Source organism: Cyprinodon tularosa, unplaced genomic scaffold, assembly GCF_016077235.1.
Source record: "Cyprinodon tularosa strain WSP-4 unplaced genomic scaffold, ASM1607723v1 ctg495, whole genome shotgun sequence".
Classification (NCBI taxonomy): domain Eukaryota; kingdom Metazoa; phylum Chordata; class Actinopteri; order Cyprinodontiformes; family Cyprinodontidae; genus Cyprinodon; species Cyprinodon tularosa.
In genome coordinates this window covers 333,778-358,331 of record NW_024039224.1, presented here as the reverse complement: position 1 = coordinate 358,331, position 24,554 = coordinate 333,778, and the positions used below count along the sequence as shown (strand labels likewise).

The 24,554-nt window shown below is 37.5% G+C and overlaps 1 protein-coding gene and 1 long non-coding RNA gene across 2 annotated transcripts; one reads left to right on the top strand and one right to left on the bottom strand.

Annotated features, from left to right (window-relative positions):
* Nucleotides 1-988: 988 nt before the first annotated feature.
* Nucleotides 989-3,451, bottom strand: LOC119794869 (peripheral myelin protein 22-like). The gene is made up of 5 exons (XM_038302608.1): nt 3,274-3,451; nt 2,509-2,599; nt 2,260-2,353; nt 2,030-2,170; nt 989-1,888 (listed from the first exon to the last, which is right to left on the bottom strand). Exons 2-5 carry the CDS (start codon nt 2,584-2,586, stop codon nt 1,737-1,739), a joined length of 465 nt encoding a protein of 154 aa, XP_038158536.1. The 5' UTR covers nt 2,587-2,599; nt 3,274-3,451; the 3' UTR covers nt 989-1,736.
* Nucleotides 3,452-5,770: 2,319 nt separating this feature from the next.
* LOC119794870 lies at nt 5,771-10,791 on the top strand. Its single transcript, XR_005282267.1, has 3 exons — nt 5,771-6,446; nt 9,437-9,692; nt 9,767-10,791. It is a non-coding gene; the product is annotated as an uncharacterized LOC119794870 (long non-coding RNA).
* The last annotated feature ends 13,763 nt before the right edge of the window (nt 10,792-24,554 follow it).

The window sequence follows — 24,554 nt, the reverse complement described above, 5'->3', positions numbered from 1 at the left end:
GTGAATTTCTGAATATAGTGTAGAGTGCTTTGGGGGGCTTTGAATTGAAAAGGTGCTAAATAAATAAGGGCCACTTAGCATTAGTATTTTTTGGCAACAAATGTTTTTCACTGATTTATTGCAAACCTATCTCCGTTGAGCATTTGACCTACATGTCACAAGGTGGTGCTGTTTGCATTGTCTGTGTTTTTTTGTGTAGATAGATAGATAGATAGATAGATAGATAGATAGATAGATAGATAGATAGATAGATAGATAGATAGATAGATAGATAGATAGATAGATAGATAGATAGATAGATAGATAACCAATGAAACATTTATTTAGTGATTTCAGGTGAAGTTAACTAATGTTATGGGTTCACTCCTGTTTCGTCATATTATTGATGCTCCTCACCAGTATCTCCAAAGTTGAAGCAGCCATGCAGCATTGCGTCTTTACTTGCCATTTTGTAAAATCTTTTGAAAGCCTCACCTTCACTGTTGTAAACATGCTGGTTGTCTTTGTGTCTGTGTTGAGTCTGACTTTTAAACTTTTCTCCAGAAAGCCTCTTATCTATGTGGGCAGCTTCCATTTGAGTGACAGTATCCTTGCTGGAGCTGACACTTCTGTTAACTGAGCACTTCTGCAGCCCACAGTGATATAGTTTTGTTATAATTGCTTTGGGATACTTGAAACTAAATCAATCCTGAAGTAACTGAAGCTTCGTGGATCATTTCTTACTCTTAGATCTTCCATGACCTCTTGGACATTCCCTTTTTCTAAGTATTATTCAATTAAGATAAAAACATTTGTATGCTTGGGAAGTCAAAGTAATAGCTGTTGGTTGCTCTAATATAAATTAAACTTTTGAATTTTTTCCTACTTTTGTTGAAAAAACCATTGCAGAAGCAAAAGAAATTTCCTTAAATGCACTGAAGTAATTACATTCAAGTCCACAATAATTTGATGTACACCTCTGAGCATACCTAAACAAATCACTAAAGTATTTGCTGATGAGCAACATTTATTTCAAACAGGTTATTCAAAATACATAAAAAAAGTTAAGAATTTTACAAAGCAAACACATTACAAGCACGGACACACTTGCGGCACAAATAGGAGTACATGGTTCAGAGATAGTAGGTAAAAAAAGCACCTCTTTTGATGTTATAAAAAAACAATATCAAGTACAATTTGAAGCAATAAAAGAAACTTTTAGTTTATTAACACTTTTTGTGTTTGTTTTTCTTCCTTTCATATAAACACACATTTTGCATTAGGGCATAAGGCACAATTTTAGAAGCATTTGGCATAAAGTCAAGAGAAAACAATGAAGAAAATAAAGGATGATACAATTGAGGCTGAAGCGACATCTCTTTGGTACAGCTGCATGATTTAGAAGAGACACACTATCAATGATCATGATAATGTTAACTCAACATTATGTACATAAAAATGTAAAAAAAAAATAAACATGTTATAAATATGTCTAAAAACCACAGACACTATTTACATCTTCACACTGAAGGAAGGCAGAATTGCTTATTGTTTCACACCCAATGTATTTTTTTGGGATGTTGAGAAATCAATGTCATCAAAACATAAAAAAAAAAAGCATTGGAATCCACAAAACAAAATTCTGTGAAATGTTCTGGATGTAATGAGAAAACTTTAAAGCTTGGATTTCAGTTCATTGTCTGTAGGTGCAGTGGGCACAGTACGATGTTGTGTTCGTTCCCGCTGTGTTGCTGCTTTTAGTCCTTCTTCCTTAATACGAGATAAACGAGGCCACTGATGAGACTCAGAGGAAAAGCCACCCAGGCCAGCACGTAAGCGTAGCCATACTGTTTGTCACTCTCCGGTCTCATCACAGTGTAGATGATTGCAGCGCACATCACAAAAACACCTGAGAAAGATTTTTTTTTTTTTTTTTTTATGAAAGCAGGAAAGAGAGAAAAAGACAGATGAGGAGGGTTGCAGATGATGTCATAGCTAACACTGCTTCCCTTCAGGGTGTGGCTCCTGTCAGTGAGGAGGTCATACTCACTCGCAAAGAGTTGGAAGATGGAGGTGAAGTAGAAGCGTCCACCCTTTACCAGTCTGAACAGCTGATACAAGAAAGCTATCAGAGATGTAAAGCAGAAGATCACAGACAGGATCATGAGGGCTTGCACAGCTTGGATCCAATCTAAGAAAAAGAGACAAAGGATGAAATTAAATCTCCGCAATCTTTAACATAAATAGGAATTTTTTTTAGCTATGGTAGTGCGGAAAAACCTTCATTGCTGGCGTTCAAGCAGTGGTAGCCTTGATCATCTGACTTGCAGTTATACCAAAGATCAGTGTGTACTCCTGTTGCTACAGTCCATGTCTACCAGAACATAAAGCAAGAAAAGAAAAAAACAAACAGCAACAAATTAATATAAACAGTACTGTAACAACAACTCTTTCCCAAAACTACAAAAGCGATGAAACTGCTGCAGTTTTAAAGAACTTTCTAAATCTATGTGAAATGCTGCTGCTTACACTGGATGTTGTAGACACAATGAGAAGAATGAGAACGATCAGGTGAAAGACGAGCACTCCTAGCAGGATGAGCAGCATTTTGGGTGCAGATCTAGACAAAAGTATAAAAAAAAATATAAGTCAGAAAAACATTGATTGGTTCAGCACAATATTTGGACACCAGGGGGCGGCCTTTCTTCACTTCTGCACCAACCGCAATGTTTACTTCAATGTGAAAGTGTCCCATTACACTCAAGAGAGAAAAAAAGTAAAGGAGGGATATGTAATCTTAGAAAAGTATGCAAAGTAATGTTAAATAAAGTAAAAACTAACCCTAATAAACTACCAACTGTATTTAAAGGCACACAGACACTAATTATTTAAATATACAAACTTCATATTCATTCATAAACAGCATTTTTTATGGTTCTCTCTGTCAAAAAGCACTTTAAGTGAGAAAAAAATGGTTTTAAAGTTTTATAGACGTATAAAAACAACTACAGACTGATTTAGAAGCAGTTAAACTGAAGCCACATGCGAGGGAAAACATTCCAGTAAGAGCAGTCATGCCTTAACTACGTCCGCCTCAATTTAGTTTTCTCAGGAATGAAAACTTAAAATTGCGACAGAACCCCACAGCTTTGAAAACACAACAATTTTTCAATCATCAAAGTGAATCCAAAGCAAGATTTTGCATCCAGGAGAAAGAGAAAAACCTGTAGTCTAACCACAAAAAAATGATACTTTAAAGAGAAAGTTTGAAAATATACTGTAAGTCCAACTTACAAAAGGCAGAGTAAATGTGAAGAAAAGGGCGCGTTGAAAAGAGGTGAAGAAGTAAGGAGCGCGTCTGATCCTCTCTGCTTTCTCTTTCTGCAGTTACTATTCCAGATGTGTGAGAAGCAGCCCGGTCAGTCTGAGAACACCGCCCTGCAGGCCCTGCTGCTGCACGTCACTCTCTGAAAGGCTGCAACTTTCCAATCCCTCTTTACTCCCGCGCAATATGGGCTGTGCTGCAGCTTGGAGGATTGTACAGGGTGTCCTCTTCTATTACTTTTTTTAATCGAAAAGTGAAAGTCTCTAAAGGCGTTGGCCGGCTCTGTAATTTATAAAGCTGCGTGCTTTTTTTTTTTTTTTTTTGCATTGTGACACACCTCATACTAAAGCTGCATACTTACCATTTTATTGCGCCTTAAAAAGCCCAGATCCTGTCCACGTTGTTTTTGCAGTTTTCAGATTGTGTTCATCTTTGCTGTTTGAATTAAAAAGTGTGACATTTTAATTACAGAACTTAACAACATAAACTTTATGCATCCATGGTGAGCAGGTTTTTTGTTTTTTAAATTTTTATTTTTTTTTAATAGCAAATTTGTTGAATCATGGTTGAATTCTGAATGGCCAGAAATATGTCTCTGATATTTGCTAAAAATAAAATGTATGCAAAGCATTGGTTAACGCTCCAAAAGATATTATGGTACACATGAATGTGTCTGGAGAATGGATAACAATCCAGTGCTGGGGGTATTTTACAAAAACCAGCAATATTCTTAAAATGTCAGAATAAAAGTAGTTATAGGAATATAAATCAAACGGTTTTATACTGAACAAAAAAACATTGCCTTGCCCTTAATTCTAACCTTTGAGAGAACCTGTTAGGATTAAACCTTGAACTTTGGACAACCACAGAGGAACATTTTGCACATAAACCCATACTAAAACATGGTGATGGCAGCATCATACTTGTTTCACAAGGAAGTATGGAAATTGTGCAAAGTTTCAGAAACCAGTCAGTGTTGACATAAACTTCCTATTGTTTATGCATCCATAGTGAGCAGGTATTTTGTTTTGTAAAAAAAAAAAAAAAAGCACACATTAACGTGTCAGGAGAATGGATAACAATCCAGTGCTGGGGGTATTTTACAAAAAACAGCAATATTCTTAAAATGTCAGAAAAAGTAGGAATATAAATGAGAGGGTTTTATACTGAACAAAAAAAAAAACATTTCCTTGCCCTTAATTCTACAAAACCCTTAAGAGAACCTGTTAGGATTGAAAGTTGAACTTTTGGACAATCTCAGAGGAACATTTTGCACATAAACCCATACTAAAACATGGTCATGGCAGCATCATAATCTGGGGTTTAATTTCTTCCAATAAACTGTTGGTTTCACAAGGAAGTATGGAAATTTTGGTCTTTGTAAATAAAATAATAAAATCAAAAGTTACATTTATACAGCTAAAACCCCCCACTCCTTAGGCCTTGATATTAATAAACCGAGAAGGTTTGACACCCTGTTGTAAGGGATGAGGTTTACCCTTACAACAAACCAGCAGACGTGGCATTAGGCATCAGTTTACAAAACAAAGAATTGCTGAGACTGGATGATGCCAGAATTTACTATTTGGTTTTTCATCTGTGTTTTAATAAAATGTAGGAAAAAAAAGAATATAAACACTTCTATTTTATAACATAATGGAGTTTTATGCTTGTGTGTTCTGGAGCATACTGTATAGAAATAGCAGCAGCAATAGGCTTTAAACCTGCCACACTACTTTAGGATGGGGAAAAGTGAAAATATGATTGCTGATAAAACTTTTCATCTGGATAAATGCTACCTCTCAGTTTAATATCAAAGTTATTCAGAGAAGGGTGAAGATTACCATCATAGTAAACAAAGTTTACCAAGGTAGTGCAAAGAAGAAGTTTCTAATGCGCTATTTTTTTGTCTGGATAAAAACTCACTTGCAGGCAGAGAAGAGTTAAGTTTATATTACACTGTTACAGAACAAACAAAACCCTTTTTTTTCCATCTATATGAATAATTTTGTGTCATTTGTAACATGAATGTGCCTTTTTTGTTATATATTCTTATCATTTTCTGAATCATTATTATATTACTTTGTTTCTCAGACCTTTTATGGCCTTTTAAAAATGATCAAATTGGTTCTGACGGTCCACCACTGGTATTCTTTCATATTTTCCACCATAAGCTTGCTTTGCTAGAGGTTAAGAGATAACTTAACTGCCATCTTGAGTAAAATTGTAATCAAAATGTTTTTAAGTTTTTAAACAAAATAAAAGCCTCCAAAATGTCTTTTCATAATGAAGCCATACCTGTAATTCAGCTGAGTCCGTATCCTCAAAGGTCTTCATGTTCAACATAGGATCACAGAAGGCTGATGCGGTTTTGTCTGAGTAACTATACCGTCGGTTCCGTGTTCTGCTCAGGTGTCGTTTGTTTGCACGTGTGTGACTGTTGCCGCCTGCCAACGATCCCTCTAGAGTATTTGTGATATGAATAGAATGCCTGTGTGAGAGTGAAGTGTAGGTTATTTGAGTCTGAGAGTCCTGTGTTTATTCCTGTGTCTGCGAAGAGATGGGAGTGCTTGTCCGGTGTCAAACAGAGTTACCGTGGCGCAATGTTTGGATTATGCTACATCAATGGAACGGCTTGAATCTCCACACAAACAAGATTTAAGGATGACTGACAAACACTGCAGGCCGCAGCTCGCCAGGACCCTCATTTCATACATGGTGGCCAGGCTGTGAACTGAAGAAGGATGACAACAACAGCGACAAAAGAACAAGTGCACATTTTGGACTGAGGTGTTTTACAAACCATCCCAGTCCAAACCCGACTGCAGACATGAAACCAAGCCTGGGCCTCTTGCCCACTAACCCTTGAAGTTTTTGGCTCAGTCGTTTGGATTCCTGTGGTCTGTGTTAGTAAACACGAAAAGGAACGAGCCGTTAGCTGCTGCCCAGGCTCCCTGTAGGCTGCCAGGTGAAGCAGCTCTGTGTGTCCTGGCAGCACTAGAGTGAGGCGAGGGAGAGCCCATCAACAACATGAGTGGTGCAGTTTCTAAATATCTAACTCAAGCAGTGGATGGAGGGGCAGAGGAGCAGTGCCAATAGCAGCAAGTTGAAAAGATGAACCTGACAGATCTACAGGATGCAGGTGGGAGCAGACTTTGTGCATGTCATTCCAAGCAAATTTCCATTCCTGTTGTTATATGTCATTAAGAAATTATGACTTTGTAAAGAATTTATGGAGTAGAACCCAATAGAAGAAACCCCTGAAATGAAATAAATTAGAGTTGAGTCTTTCCTTTAGAACAAGGGTCCTAATGTGCATTTGTAATCCATCCTTTTTACTATGACACTCACAAATAAAATGTGGAAACTTTTGTCTTCAAAGTCACCCGTGGAATATTTCCAAAAGTTAAGTAAAAAATGTATCTCTAGATGCAAAAAGCTACTACAAACGTAGCCCAAAGTGTTAGTTATTTTAAGTATTTTTTAACAATTAGCTTTTATTTTCTAGTTATTGTCCTACAAGATGTAAATGTAATTGCTTTCCACATCTTTTAGAAAGTTTCTAGGTTTAACACAATTTGCACACAAGCTAACTTCTGCTTACAAAGTTAACAACTATAGAAGAACAGCAAAGACTAAACCTTGTGTCTCAAAATTCAATTAGAGAATATCTGCAGAGAATATAAATTAGAGATCGCTCATTGCAGAGAGCACCAGTGCTCCACCCTTTCTTTATTACTTATAGATTTAATCATCAGTGTGACTGAGATAAACATGTCAATATGCAGTAATTCTTTTTCAATGTAGTAAGTCTTTTATTTAATAACTATCTCAAAATTACACATTTTGAGTTTGTAAAGAAAGTTTTATACTACAAGCAGACATTTTCCAATGAATGTTTACTCTCTATGGCCATTAAAAACTTTTATTAAGACTGATGGCTCTGTGCCCTCAGTGCTGCTATAATGACCTAAGATCTTTGTTTTGGAGTGGTTGCACAACTCAGGCCATCTGACACCAATTCTTTCCCCCAACCCCATTCAATAAAAACACTTTGCTTTTCTTTCAAAATATTGGGTTACAAAACAAAACGACAGACACAAAGTGATCGAAGCAAAGCTTTGTAGCTGTAATTTAAAACCAGGAATCCGATTGTTTACAAAGGTTTTACACAGGTGGGTTGTATTTTGCTTTAAGAAATCTAGTATTTTGAAAAGTTTGCTCATCAAATTTGTTTTTTTCTCAGAAATGTCTGTAGTTCATTTGTGTTTCAAAGAAGATGCATTTTGTTTAAGCATTATCTTTAGCTTAACTGCTGACAGATGGCAGAACTCACAGAAGTATCCTAATAGTTCTACTGTTATTTACTCATAGTAAAGTTTGTTAAGGCTCTGCTTTAATATGTTTTGTAGTTAATATTTGCTGTTCCAGAAATTTGCTGAATTAATTAGCAGTTTTTCTATGCCTTTAACATTTACCTACCTAAAACTGATCATCCATGTCAAAGTACAAAAAAACACTTGTGTAGATTAATGCCAAGTCTATACTTTCACTTTGGCCTTAATGCAAATACTTTGAGGTTTATACTTCCAGGTTGAAGTCAGGTCGAGGCAAAGTGAATTAGCATTGAACGAGTCAGCCTCAGTTTGGGCACTGCCTGCAAGAGCAGCCAGATGACTCTTTTTTGGATGAGCTCTTCTCCAGAAGCAACTATAGGAGTGTGGGGGTGTGTGGGGTGAGAAAATCAGGGATTAGGTTTTGGTTTTGAATGAAGCCATGGCTTGGCTACATGCAGTGAATTTTTGGACAGCCTGAAAAGGAAGTCTAGATCTAAAACCAGATATTTCCCTTCACTGTATAATGTAATAAGTATTCTTGTTCTATCTAAAATTGAATCAAACTATAGCTATTTCCCTCATTTTAGGTCAGTAAGCATAGCTTTTTTTTCTCCATTCCAATAAATACAAAAAAATGTAGGAGAATACGGTAACACTTTACATTAAGTTACACACAATTTGAGTTACTGCTGGAGAATGTCTAGGGAACTGATCAGGAACTAATGAGCAGTTAAGCAGTACTTACTGGAGAACACCCAGCCCGGCATTAGTATGGGACCGCTGCTTAGTAATCTGTGAAACACAAAAATATGAACCAAAACATAACTAACCAGGAACCAGTACTTATTAGGAAACTACTGGTTAGTTAAACAGAGAAGAAATTCTCAAAAGTTGGTTTTAAATAAATCCTACACCTGTGAGGTCACAGTTTATGAAAAACCTGCTATGTTGCTAGTTCACTGGTTTTGTTGTTAACATGTTGACGAAAGACAATAATTTTCCTTTTTTTGCACTATCATCTTAAATATGTCTATCTCATACTAATTACAAAATTGCCTAGCTATTATTTTATGGATGTTGTGGAGCCAAGAATCATACCAGATATTTACCAATTAGCTAATCATTACCTAACCAGTACCTCATATCAAGTACTTTTTGAGCAATTCATTCCTTACCTATTAACTGTCTGACTATTATCTAATGTTTTCTTTTGTCAACTCTTAAAGTTAAACTACTCATTAGTTCCTGATTAATTACTATTTGATTCCTTGGTAAATAAACATTATTTTCTGTCTATTTTTTTTTGTTTGTCTCCAAGGTAACTAAGCAGTAGTCCCATAAGGCTGGACTGGGTTTTTCTCTCTAAGTACTAGTTAACTACCCATAAGTTCCTGATTAGTTCCCTAGGTATTCTCCAGTTATTAAATTTTGTGTTCCTTGATGTGAAGTGGTGCTGAGAATGCTTTTTTTTCTTATACACTTCAAGCTTTTGAAATCTACTAATTTCACTGATATTTGGTGAATTTGCTTTTTAAATTTTATGTCATGATCTTGGTGCTGATGCCTGGCTTGATTGCTTATTGCATTCACCTGCCTAGCTCCACCCAGTTTCTCATAATTATTCATTTGTGTCACTTGCTCCAGTCTCTATTTAACCTCTCTGCTTCCAGTCATTAGTGCCAGATTATTCGAGCCTGCCCGTTCTTGTTCTGATCTGTTTGCTTGATCTGTCTTCGGACTCCTGCTGGATTCTGCCTGTTGATGACCCTGGGTCTATTTCCTTACTCCGACACAGATTTTCCTTCGGTACCTTTACGGATCTCTGGTCTTCTGGCTCAGACTCCTGTGAACCTCTTCGATATCAGCTTTGGCTTTGCCCTCTGGGTTATCCTGTCCTCCTTCCTCTGCTTGGATCTGATCTCCTGTCAGTTCTGCTGTTTTCAAGACTTCAATATCTGGGACTATCTGGGCAGCATTTGTCGCATTGTGTTTCCAGCCGTCTGACCCAAATCCACCTCTTCCTCTGATCACGGACTGAACTATAAGACCAGGTTAGTGACTCATACGTTCGTAATCATCCTCCGCCAGATTAACAAAGTCACTAACCTGTGTTTCCCTCCGACAGAGGTTCCTGCCTTAGACGCCCTAGCTGCCATTGCCAATCCATCGTTTTTAAATAAATGCTTTTTGAGTAATCTTACTGTCTGTCATGACTTGAACACTGAGTCTTTTGTTCGGAGCCTTAACATTGTATGCCTCCTTTTAAATATGTTGGGTATCCTTTAGGGGCTAAAAACAAAGACTCTCTGGATTTGTTTCATAATGTCAACTATGCTGTTAACTGCAACAGATTTCTGTGCAAAAACACAGTAGCCATGTTTATATCCAAAGTTCATGAACATTATGAACAAAACTTTATAATACCTAATAACGATAAGAAACAATAAGAGAATTAGACGTGTTTCCACTGGAGCAAATTAACCAGGTGGTGCAAAGTGTAATGTCACAATGTTTATGCTTGACTGTAATTAACAGGGAATAGAGGTACCATAGTGGCATGAACCAAAGATCAGTTATCCAGAGAGATTTTAATGAATGAGTTGCAATCAGGCAAGTTGTTCTTACGTTATCATGTCAGCTAAAATAGTGATGCCAGATGTCATTTGGAGACGTTGAGAGAAAATAAATGGCAGCAGAAATAGAGATCAGTCATGCGAGGTAAATATTCACAACATTGGAACCTTTTCAAAAAGTGTGTTTCCATGTCCTTTTATGCACACTTATTTAATTGTTTTAAAGGCCTCGTTATATCAGACACCAGAACATCTCCCAAAAGTAATTTTCCTTGTTGAATTTGCAAACAGTAATTTCCTTTATGTTATTCTATATACCGGTATTCTATATTACCTCTGGAGTAATGGATTTTCCTCTCTGATTGTTTCACTCCGAATAATTGAACTAACTTTCAACTGTAAATACAGCAAGTATCTTCACAAGGAAATCTGCCTTGTTCATCTCTAGGTGATAAAACTCCTTTCCGATTAATATTATGGTTGAACATTACCAAACTCATAATACGTTCATATAACTGATTGGATTGACTTTGGACCTTTGGATAACTTAAATTGTAACCAGAAGTGAAATAAACTTGTGCTGACTCACGGTTCTCTTCCTGATATCTAGGCTTTTGTTTTGATTATTTATTTTGTCTGTCACTAAAGGAAGCAGTTGGTGTAAGTTTCTAGATAACTCCGCTGTGTTGTAAGTTAAAAATGCCACAGCATTATCATCAAGCTTTTTTTTTGGTCTAATTCAACGAAAGGTGTTAAAAATAAGTTATTTCCATTTTTCAACAGTGTGTCTAAATATCTGTTTTTTATTCTAGATCGCATGAAGGAATTATCCTTGAACTAAAGAATCAGAACCTGCGTATTAGTATGGCCAGATTTTTCATTAGAAACTATTATTCAAATGAAGGTTAGAAACGTATGCGAAGTAAGTTCTCTTTTTTACAGCGTACAACTGTATTTAGAATGTGAAACTTCTGCATTTTTGAACTGTAGCCTGGTTTGCGTCACACATGCATGACTCAGTCCGTTTACAGTACAAACAACAGGCGGTCACATTCCCCTGCCAAATGCTTTAGTTCCTAAGTGAAAGAGTTGATTTCGATGTGAATCTTCTCAGACACCAGCTCAGAGCTGAGCTGGTGTTTGTGTTTTGCCACTTAGCGACTATCAGATAACATTGCACAGAGCACACAGGAGGAGCTACGAAGGAATCCCCTACAACCCAGAGCTATGCTGAAGGATTGCAAACATTATACTGTGGGAGTGAAATACATACTGACACAAGAGATAAACTTGCATGAGGATATTATGTATCTGGATTTCTATGTTCCAAGAGGGACCAACCCGTGTCGGAAATGTGGTTTTCTACAAGTGAGATGCTGCATTTTTTAAACTTTGCAGAAAAAAGCCGAAGGTTTTGTGGACTCAGTGGTACAAAGCTCTTACTTAAAAACACTAAAGAGTAGAATGAACCATGACTGAAAGGAGGAGCTCTATTGGGTAGGATCTAATCAGATAAAGCAGACCAAGGTAAGCTTTCTCGCTCTTCTGAGATAATCCTGACCCTTCCCTATAAAAAAATGAAAATAAATCAGAACCAAACGTTGTGAGAAAGAAAAAATGTCTAGATTGTGCTTCTCCCCTGATCCCAAACATATGCTAATCATTAGTCCCTAGCTTCCTGTTGAAACTGATGTCACACCCCAACTGGCAGGAATACAGTACACGGACAGTTGCTTGGAATCTGAGAGACACTTCTCCAGATAAAAACCGTGAGATTGTTTAGTTTGAAATCACATTTGTTTCCTTATAGTTCTCACATAAAGGGAAAATTAAACAAGCTGAATCAGTGATGCTCTATTAAAGCTGCTTGTAACTTGAGCCAATTTCTTTAGTAGGTGTAACTTTTGAGTTAGTTCATTGGTCAAAAGCAGCAAAAAAAAAACCTCCTCCCAAAAACGAAAATAATAACTCTTTGTATGTCTTATCAAAACTTTTTCCAAGTAACGTATCTGCCATCCTGATGGTTTTCCTTTGAATATCTCTTTTAGAAATATGACAGAAAGGTGTCTTCCAGCAAATACTTACTAACCTCAAATTATTGTGTGCTTTTGAAAGCTTCTTCGCTTAAATGATAAGGAAGTTTAAACACAGGAGCTCATTTACTTTCAGGTTCAGGGTGTGTTTAGCAGCTTTAGTGTTTTAGGGAATGGCTGATAACGCTGAATAACGCGGAAGATTTCCACAGTCGCATTTTGCTGACCTAATTCATGCGTGTAAAAGCTGGACTGATTGTAAAACTTCACTTGAATAGCAAAGAGATAGAATCAGGAACGCAATCCTGCCTCAGTATGCTGCCAAGCAAACTTTCGTTTTAATGCTGCTCAGATCAGACTTACCGCTAAAGTCATCTGGGAGTTTTATGTGTGCTGGGATCCATAATGCCTCCAGGATATTGGTTGCCATTCAGATTTTTTTTCAGGAAGAATAAGTCAGCTCCTATGCTGGGAAATTTCCCCGATACACATACATATCTAATGACTAGTCTGGTGAGTTTACTTTTGCCTGGGTAAAGAAAACTGTGGCCTTCTAGTTTTGGCCTGAAGCAAAAATGCATGTTTTTGTCTCTCTGCATCGCTTTGGACTCCAGCCTAGATCATCCAGCGACATGAGATCTGAGCCAAACCTTCTGACAGTTCCTTTCTGTGGAGGCGGTAAGGAGGAACTGAAGATGGGCCGATAAACTCTTGACATAGACACAGAAAAGCTGTGGCAGTAATTTGGCTTGAAGGAACTGACTGATTTTGTGCCAAAAAAATATTATTACGTCTCTGACATTCCCCTCCCCTCACTGCAATATAAACCCCTATGTTCCACTTTAAACACATTAAAGAAATTCAATTACTTATGTTTACATTTAATAGCCATGCAGGCTGTGAGGATAAAAAGTTAGCCATAAATCAGGAGTATTCATAAGGACAAATAATATGATTCATATCTGTAAGTAAACAGTCAGAAATCCACAGACAATTAATACTGATGACATTAGAAACCCCCTGATCAACTACTCTGCAACACTCAGGTTCATTTAAGTGGTTCGGACTCAATAGCTTCAAAATGTCTTTTGAATATTGCTAAAAAATCTCTGCAAACACAACTTTGATTCCCTTTAAAAAAAAAACTGTTAGTATTATAAACATTTTTACTTATCAGATTTTCTTTTTATCAACGAGCATATTTTAACACCATGCAAAATGTTTGATAGAAAAGAGCTTTATTTACAGGCAGAGGGTCTTGATAAGATTATGTTACAGGTTTTTGATCAGATTTTTTATCTCCCCAAGTACATTTGTCTTATGCTGAAAAGGAAAGATAGAACAGCTGCAAACACTGCTTTTAACACTGGCACAGAAAATAGTAATATGGTTTTCATATGAGGGTGATGGAGGCTGATATTGCAGCATCCTGATCAGCTTTATATCCAGAACCTTAGGATGTTGTTATGATGTCCATAACAACAGCAAACATCATTCCATTAATTATAGCATTATAATAGCTTCTGGACCAGCAAAGCAGCCCAGATATCAAACACATTTCAAAAAAGTTTAACTCTGCTTAAAAAGTAGTAAAGGAAAATGTTTATTTTAGAGTGCAAATATTTTTTACATAGTTGTATATTGGCAACACATAGTTAGGTTTGTAAGGACAGTGTTCCCCAGAAGCTGCAAATAAATAGATAATTCTGCCTAGTTTGTAAATGATGGACCATGTGTTGTCAATAGAAGGCAGTGCGTTAAAAACAAAAATCAACAAAAGGAATTTCCCAGTGGGTTTAAAACAAAGCAAAAAAAAAGCAATGGGAAATCTTGGGAATGTATCCCACCACGGTCCATGTGGTTTGATTGTGGGGAAATCTCTGTAAAATATGGAGCATAAACATCTCAGCAGTCTCTTATCATTAAATGCTCCATGAAGCACAGACGTCGCAGATTAACATTTTCAACATAGCTATAGGGAAACCAAAATAAATTCCCTCCCATAGCTGCTTATAGTTTTTATGTATGGAAAGGCATGCACAGAGAGAACAGCTCGATCCTTATCACTCCATGCTCTCTCTTTACTTCTGTCAGGAACCCACCCACTCCCTTCTTGATCCAAAGTGATGAGTCAAAGGGATATAGTGTAATGCTTTACGCATTCCAGATGATACTTTACACACACCCATATAAGAGTTTTAAAACATGTGTTCTGCTTAGTCTCCCTAAGTGATGGATTTGACCATTTCATTTATCAAAAAAAGGAAGGGTGTTGTCAGGAACAGCAAACAAAGCAAGAGTCTTGAGTTTTTCTGGAGTTTCATTTTTACGGAACTCAGATTTATCATCTGATCAAAACTTTGAAAAAAATCCACTCTGTCTTTTTTTCTAAAGTTTAAGAATGCAAAGCTTGCCATATGGAACAGGCAAGAGAGGAAAATATACCATGCAGCTTAGTCTGGACTCTCCAGTTTCTTATGCTTTTGGGGGGGATGGGGAGCCTTAATTGAAAACATGGGGTGTTTTTATATATTTTTTTCCATTATAAAGTTACCCTTTCAAAACAATGACCTGCTCTTTCACAGAGACTTGAGCTCAGCTTCAGTTTTGTAAAAGCTGCTAAAAAAAAACAAAAAAAAAACATGTATGTCTTTTTAACAACTAAAGAGTCTAGTAAATAGATCTGGGACCAACACACGTTCTACCTCTCAACATAACTGCTGGGAGCTGCAGGTTTCTGAAAAAAATTGGCAAGCAACATCATCGATCCTCTCACTTTCTCTGTTCCATACACACAAAACTACAATGCCGCTGACCGGCTTAAATGCCACTTAGGGTATGCTGGGGTTTTCCAAAGAGAGTATTTAATTCTCTGAGGTCACGGTTGGGTTTGTAGATCTCCAGGCAGTAAAAACAGCACACGTGGTTTTGGAAGAGGAAGAAAAAAGGAGGAGCCCGTGTTTTTTTCTTTTTTTTTTTTGTAAAGTCCTGAGAATCGGCCGAGTAACTGTGGTGAGATGTTGCACAATGGATGAGTGGAAAGTTCATGGAAGAATGGAAACTCTGTGATGACGGCAGTGCTGTCTCACCTCTCCATCCAAAACTGTAAATATTAGCTTCTTTCAGTTTCATTGCTGAAATATTAGCTTTAACTTTCCTATTAAAAGGCAAGAAATGATTCCTTACAAAGCAAAAATAAAAAGTAAACCCCAAGGGAATCCCTAATATGTTTGCCTATTTTTCCATGAATTTGTAGTAAATACACTTGCTGTCCTTTTAAAGAGAAAACTGATAGGACAGCCTGCAGACCACAGGCAGCTGGAACACACACAGCCGCTGGTCACACTGCAGGCATCCCAAGCATGCAAGCCAAGCACTCAAACTGGTCTCCAAATATCACTAAGACTCTGCTGGTGACTCACTCTCAATCTGTCTGTTGGTGCATATGCATATGCATAAGAAAATGTCAGTGTTTGATGGAGTGGAGAGCTCCAACACTTTGGAACTGCCATATGTTACAAAAGAAGAGATCAGTCAATGGTCAGATTGATGGAGCTTTAACAGTGGACCAAGTGTCTTCTCTCTTCTTACAGCTATACTCTCCCAAACCCATGGGGCCAGAAGCACTGTGACCTCCCTCTACTTCCACCCCATGCACTCCTCCTCCTACACTTCCTTCCTGGCCCCCAAAACTACAACACAGCTGGAGCTTGAAGCAGAAGAATAGTAAATAGAGGCATTTGGATGATTCTTTAGCCACTCCTTCCATATTTTTGCTTCATTCCGCTCTGATTTATGCTGTCCAACTTTGCATTTGCTCAGCAAGTCAGCCAGGCACCCATGTTAACGTTTCTCAGTCAAACATGAGTTTAACTCCTATGAAATCTAAGTTATTTTTTGCTGTCAACATGACATTTTTTGAAAGTATGGATGAAGCTGCTCTTTGCCTGAAACTGAATCTCAAAGAACTCTCTTTGAACATGTCAGTGAGCTGTCTGTCAGTCACTGAAAACAGCTACAGATGGAGAGGGTGGAGAAGTTGGGAGGGAGGGAGGGAGGAGGCTTCCAAGGCTTTTCTACATGAGGTATTCTGCTGGAAGCAGAGCTCTGGCAACAAGAAACCCAGGAGATGTTCTCATGCTCAGCTGCATCTTCTGAGCCGGCACGCCTCTACATCACATGCAAAGCATTTGTGTGTGTTTTGGGGTTTTTTTTTAAACTCAAACAGTGCAGGATTAAATCTTGTGTCTAAACTCAGTCAGAAAAAAAGATCAGGAACTGATGGCACATGTGTATTTCTTAAAGCTTTTTTTAAAGAATCAAACGGTTTTGCTTTGCCTTTGTCATACATACATAAGCAATTATCTTTTTAGCTTTTTTTTGCCTGCAGCAGGGTATCTGTACCACGACAGCATAGAGGCATTACGGTGGAATTTTAAATACAAAATGAAAAGGCATATTTACAGGTTTAAATATACTGATCAAACAGATGAACTCTTTTATTTAAACTGTTTTAAGGTTGGTATGAATAGACTATGATCTGAAGCTTTTTGTGTACACATTTTAGATAATTTTCCAATCCAAACAAAAGGAAATTATAGATTCAAATGTATACATTTACCCTCACTGATGACTCTTTGCAAGTTGTGAGAATTAGCCATTGAGCTTCAGACTTAATTCTAACTCAATTTCTGACTGTTCATTTTTGCAGCACTGATGGACCAATTCTAACTGCTAAGTTGGCTAGCGTGCAGCTCAGAGAAGGCTCTAGGAGCCTAAAAGGGTCATCATCAGAAATCTGACTGTTTCATGTTAAAATATGTGTGTTGGTCTTCAATTCAAATTAAATCCCAATATTGTTTAAAAGTGTCTTGTTTTTTGTGTGGACTCAAACTTGCAAACCAGTAAAGATTACAAGAATAGGACTTCCGGTTATGGCCGCGAGCTAGAAGGTCACGTTCGACACCGCTCTCTACAACAATCCTGAAAAATCCCTTGATTAGACTTCAAAACGCCCCTAACAGTCATATTTGAACTTGATTCGGATACAACAATGCCTGGCCCTGGAAAAACCAGCAAGGATAAGGCAAAAACAGCCACGCAATCTAAATTAACTGACTTCGGACCGCAAAACGTGGAGCTAAGTGCTAAGGAGGCTAGCAAAGATGTTAGAGTTGAGCGGAGCACTAGCAATGAGGCTAGCGCGGAGCTAGCGCAACGCAGCGGGGATGACACGAACAGCCCACCTGGTGCCAAGGCGGAGATATTGGGGGCAATAAACAACTTAAAAACAGAGTTCGGAGTAAGATTTGATGGCGTCATGACTGCCATAGATGCTATACGAAAAGACGTGGGTGAATGTGCCAAACGTCTGACACACGCAGAGGAGCGCTTATCTACGGTGGAGGACGAGCAAACCGGGCTGAGGGCTACGGTCCGCAATATGGAGAAAAGAAATAAGTTTCTGGAGGAGAAGGTGGTCGATATGGAGATGCAAATTAAGCTCAATAACATCAGGTTGGTAAACCTCCCTGAAGGTGCCGAAGGCTCGGACACCTGTGGATTTTTGGAAACCTGGATACCAGAGGTATTGGATTTACCCACCTTAAGAAGCCCTTTGATTTTCGAGAGAGCGCACCGCGTTGGACCGAAAAGAAATGCAGAATCATCCCCAAGAACTGTAATTATGAGGTTTCTTAATTATAGGCAAAAAGAAATGGTACTTAAAGCCGCTAAAGGAAAGCTGGATATCCTCTACAAGAATCAGCGGGTGAGATTCTACAACGACGTCGCCACGGAGGTGCACAAACAGCGCAAGCAGTACGATGGAGTGCGAAAACGGCTGCGCGAACTCGGGCTGAGACACGGCATCATTCACCCGGCTAAACTGGTGCTCACACACCGAGGGGAAACGCACAAGTTTGACACACCAGCGGAAGTTCAGGCTTTTATTAATCGGATTCAGGAGGTGCAGGAGTAAGGGACAAAGTGGCTGTTATAGGAATGGACTGGTGGAGTACAATAACTGCGTGTACGTTTCCCTATTTTTTATTTTTTTTCTCTATGAATAATACTTTTACGGTAAGAGCAAAGCACACTTTGTGTTCATAATGGGTGATAACGATGTGTTACATTGGTCCTTGTTTTTAATACAATTACTGCTGTAATTATTATATCCTCACTTTCATTATGTAAGCTTTAGAGGTCATGTTGCTTATATTGGAGCATTTAAACATATGTTTAGGGAAAACTGATATATCTTTTTGTTGATGTTTGGAGTCAGTGGAACAGATCATAGAGATCTGTACTTGACAGTGGTCGGAAGGAGTGTATTAGAGGGGTCTGCCCATTTGGATGGGAATCGTGGGTTTGTTTTTTCACATAGTTCAGTATTCGTTTGTTGTGTATGTTCAGTTGCACATGTTGTCCCTCTCAGGCATGTTTGTAGAATATTTATGCCATTTTCCTTTGAGTTGACATGACACAAGGAATAGAAATTAAATGTACATCCTGGAATTGTAGAGGCCTACATAAATCTAAGAAAATTAAACAGGTCATGAATAAACTGAAGGACTTGGAATCTAAAATAGTTTTTTTACAAGAGACCCACATCTTAGAAGAAGAATATATAAAAATAAGCAGGAGGTGGCAGGGGAATATATATGCAGCTTCTTTTACATCAAGAGCCCGTGGAGTGATGATACTAATCCATAAATCAGTTCCTTTTCAGGTCACAAATGTTATTAAGGATAAATTTGGCAGATATTTGATTGTACAGGGGTCCCTTTTACAACAAAACCTGAATTTAGTGAATATATATGGTCCCAACGTAGATGATTATAATTTCTTCTCAAATCTTTTTCTGACTCTCTCATCCCTCTCAGGTAAATACATTGTTGGGGGGGATTGGAATTGTGTTCTGGATCCCACTCGCGACAGATCGACCGGGACTGACCAAACACATAATAAAAGTAGAGAAACCATTTGTAACTTTATGAAAGAATTAAATATGGTAGATATCTGGAGATATCTAAAACCAACCGACATAACCTATTCTTGCCATTCAAGTACATTTAATACATACTCTCGCATAGACTACTTTTTAATTTCAGCAGATTTGTTAGCAAATGTAACTGACTGTTTCTATGATAGTATATTACTATCGGATCATGCCCCTTGTAATTTAATTTACTTAAACAACAAATTGGTGAAGGATCACCCCAGATGGAGCTTACATCAAAAATGGCTTAAGGATGAAAACTTTCTTAAATATGTTGAGGAAAGGATAGACGAATATTTTAATGTGAATACAACACAAACTACAGCCTGTATTAAGTGGGATGCCTTCAAGGCCTGTTTAAGGGGTTACATAATTGGTTACACCTCATCAAAATCTAAAGAACAACGTAAGAAAAGGGAACAGTTAGAGTTTAAAATAAAAACACTTGAAGAACAGGTTTTTAGAGATGGTAACTCATCAGCTGAGAAGGAATTATTGTTGTTAAAAGCACAATACAATAAAGAATCTGCTGACAGAGCAGCCTCCAGTTTACTAAGGTTAAATCAATCGTTCTATGAACAAGGAGAAAAGCCCGGGAAACTCTTAGCATGGCAAATTAAGCAGATGGAAGCCCAAAAAAACATAACATCGATTACCAATAGTAAAGGGGAAAATGTGGTAGAGCCGACCAAAATTAATGAAGAATTTAGAAAATATTATGAAAGACTTTATGATTCTCAGGATACCTCTGATTTACAGGAACACAATATTTTTCTTAACAAGTTAGATATTCCAAGTATAAATGAAGATTACAGACAACAATTGGAGGCTGAAATGAATGAAGAGGAAATAAGTAGGGCAATTGACAACATGAATCTGGGGAAAAAAGCAGGACCTGATGGGTTCCCAATAGATTTCTACAAGAAATTTAAAGAGCAACTAATAAAGCCTATACTAGAGATGTTTCAGGAAGCGTTTTCTCATGGTGGGCTCCCTAAATCAATGATGGGAGCATTAATTATTTTGTTACCCAAGCCAGGGAAACCCAATAATAAGTGCGAAAACCTGAGACCAATAAGCCTACTCAACGCCGACCTTAAAATACTTTGCAAATTATTAGCAAAACGTCTGCAAGATTCACTTCCTTCAGTGATACATAGGGATCAAAATGGTTTTATTTTTGGACGCCAAGGTCTGCATAATGTCAGAAGGCTTTTTAACATTATTCATGGCCTAGACAACAACTCAGATAAGGCTCTGCTTTCTCTAGATGCCGAGAAGGCATTCGATAGGGTTGAGTGGCCCTACCTTTTTAATGTCTTGAGTCGATTTGGTTATGGAGATACATTTAAAAAATGGGTGCAATTATTATATTTGAATCCTACTGCGGAAATACTGACAAATAAGAATGTATCAACCCCAATCACTATTAAACGTGGATGTCGTCAAGGTTGTCCGTTGTCCCCATTGTTATTTACGTTAGCAATGGAACCTCTGGCCATAGCTGTAAGGTCTCATCAATCTATAACAGGTATTACAATTGGACAAGTAGAGCACAGACTCTCATTATATGCAGATGATGTCATCCTGTTCATCTCAAACCTAAATAGATCTGTCCCAGCTTTGTTAAAACTTATAGAGGAGTATGGTCACATTTCAGGGTATGTCATCAACAGATCTAAATCATCTGCGTTGTTATTGGATGAGAGAGAAAATGAAGCACCACCTCAGGTTCTTTCTCAGTTTAAAGTTGTTAGTGAATTTAATTACTTAGGAATTCAGGTACTTTCAAATTTGGATGTAGTTGTCAAAAATAACTATGAACGTTTGACAAAAGAGATTACTGAGAATGTCAATAGATGGATGTCCCTCCCCATGTCATTGATTGGTAGGGTTAACATTTACAAAATGAGTATACTTCCAAAAATATTATATGTTTTTCAGAATGTTCCCCTGCCGCCTCCTGCAGACTGGTTTAGTAAAATGAAGAAATTAATGATTAGTTTTATATGGGAAAATAAACGAGCCAGGGTTAGATTGTCTCTCTTACATTTACCCTACAGTGAAGGAGGACTGATGTGCCCGAATATAATCTGGTATTACTGGGCAGCCCAGCTTAGGACCATTCGATATTATTTTAGTACTAAAGATGTCCCCCAGTGGACAGAAATGGAATCTAATTCTGTAAGTCCACCTCTTCCCCTGTTTATTTTGTCTGATACAGTAGCTAAATTAATGAAGAAAACAGTTAACCCAATGGTTAGAAATATGATTAAAGTTTGGTACGATGTAAAGAAATTTACAAAAGAGTCAGTTACATTGTCACAGTTCACTCCAATATGGGGAAACCGTGATTTCAGTCCAGGTAGATCAGATGCCGTGTTTAAACAATGGGCTCTTAATGGAATAGCCAAAGTCCAGGATTTGTATCCAGCAGGTTCAATTTATATGATGTCATTTGAAGCACTCAGGCAAAAATTTAACATACATAGAAAATACTTTTTTAAATATCTTCAACTTAGAAGTTATATCAGGACAAAACAAAATAATGATATAACCAAACCACCAAAATCCAATTTAGAAGAAATGGCCTGCAAAGATAGCTCAAGCAAAGGTGCAATATCAGAATTTTATAAATTAATAAGTTCAAATTCATTAGAAAATTCAGTTCTAAAATTGGATGCATGGAAGGAGGATTTAGGGATAAATTTGTCAGCGGAGGAGTGGCAGTCTGTCTGCACCAAGGCTCATAAACAAACAATTAATTCACGCTTAAGGCTTTTACAGTATAAGTGGTTAATGCGAGTTTATGTTACACCAGTTAAATTAAACAGGTATAATTTTAATATACCAGACACATGCACAAAATGCTCTGACGAAAAGGGTACATTGTTTCATTGCTTCTGGGAATGCAGGGCAATTAGGATTTTTTGGAGAGAAGTAAAACAAACTATAGAACAACTAGTTTCAAAAGAAATTGCTCTGGATCCTGGTTTTTTCATTCTGGGTTTATATCCCAAAAATATTAAATATACCAAATGTGAGCAGTTATTGATCGATATATGTCTGTTACAATCTAAACGTCTAATTGCACTTTTCTGGAAGAAATCGACAGCACCAACTATCAGACACTGGGTCAGACAAATGTTGACAACTTTACCCCTGGAACGTATAACCCATCTCCTAAAAGGAAAAGGTGATCTATTTGAAAAAATATGGGGACCCTTTATGACTTTTGTGGAAGGTATGGACTTATCTGAAGACGACGAGGACAATTAAATAACACCAGCTGGGAAATCTGGTTGATATCGGAGCCTTTATTACTAGTTTGTGTCTTTTGCTGAAAAAAGTGTAAGAGTATTCAAATGCAGATGTGTATCTGAGAGGGTATTTGTGTGTTTTTCTTTTTGTTTTTTGTTTTTCTTTTTGGTATGGTTCTTGTATTTGTTTATACGGTATGTATAATGGTTGAAAATAATAAAAATATTGATGGAAAAAAAAAGATTACAAGAATATTGATGTCATACTGAAAGTGTATGACATGGTACTGGTGCCATGCAAATTTAAAACTACCACACACCCAGCAGTGTCCACATCTTTTGCACATGAAGCTATATCCATTCCAGCTACTGATCTGCGTAACTTAGCGGCTGGCACTGGCAAATGAGGAGCCAAACTGAGGAGAGTGCTCACCTACATTAAAGAGGTTGGTAACTATCATGCCCAGCCTGTTTTCTCTCCTGTCCATTAGCAGAGAAAGGCTGGCATTAAGCTTGGATAGCGTGGCTTTAGCACTGGACAGCATGCTGCAGCTTGTCAACCATTATAATAGATGCATTAAGCTTAAGTTGGCTTATGATTGTAGCTTTCACTTTTAGGAAATGTGTAAAGGGCTATTCCATCACTTTTCTAACTACCTCAGATGTCTTTAATCTAACATATTGTTAAAACATTACAGTACTTAGACTCTTCAAACCTGAATTATATTATTGAAGACTAAAGGGAAAATTTATTAAACCCAGTTTGGGAGTTGTTGAACCTTAAACTTATTTGACGGAGCCTGCTGCTCAGTAACCAGAGCCCACCTATCACTAATCAGATAAGTAGCTATAATTCTGGCACCAATAATGCATCATAGCCTTCTACACAGGGAAAACATGACAGACGTTGTACCATTTAGCTTTTTTCTGATTAGCATACAACTTTTCTTCAGGAAACCTGTTTGAATCTACCTCTGGACAGCTGAACATTTCAGTCATGCTTGAGTGTTGATTTAAGGGCAGGGCCTCTCGTCTCAGCTGCTTCCATTTTATGACAGACGTGAGCTGTGGTGGTACCCATGTTGCTCCTGAACAGCCCAATTTCCTTTTAATTTTATGCTAGCAGTTTTTGCCAGGTAGTAGAAATTTCACTTTTCTACTAAGATTTTATGATATATTAAAGCTTTAGCATCTCAGCCAGTAAATATACATCTGGTGTTGGTACCAAAGACAGTCAACGACCATCTAACTGATCAAGTATAAATTTGGTTTGCATAACTGGAAAACATGGCATTTAAATCAATAGTAGATATTTTAATTTGCTGATCCGAGAAATCCAAATTCAGATTTGCTGACATATTGATACTACGATAAGGAGTTTGATTTGATAGAGTTTTGAACCTTGAATTATGACCCTTACTGGATGAGAGGGAACAAAACAATTATATAGTAACCAGAATGGCACTTCATTATAGTTTTCTTTAAAAAAAATGTCAATCCAAGTTAGGCTATGCATTAGTTTTATTCATGTGTAAAAATGTGTGAATTTAGCTATATTAAATTATGAAATACACAGATACACAGCGCATATGTATCATTCTCTCTGAAATGGGATTGGCTTTATAGTTTTAAAGGAGGAGAGTCAAAGCTTGGCCAGCGAGACAATAATTAAAGCCAGCTCTAGACGGACTTTTCCCACTTTCCTTTCCAGCTGAGTCCAGAGGGAAGACTGGCCAGAGGGAGTAAAGCACAAACTGGATGATGCAGTTGTTAAATTGAGGAGCAACACCCAGAACCTCATATTTTAAAGTCATTTTTCCCCCAGATCTCTGGGATTCTTCATCCTGTTGTGTTTTTTTTTTGTCTGTCTCTGAACACACCGTGATTTATGATGCACTTGAGATTCAGGGGAGAGTGAAATAAGCCTTTAAGCTGTTGCAGTATTTCCACTGGTGACATAGAGCTTGTGCATCAGTTCACATAAAAACAGGAAGGTGACGATCTGTAATGGAAAGTCAGTCTCAGCAGCTGCGCCAGGGCTGATATT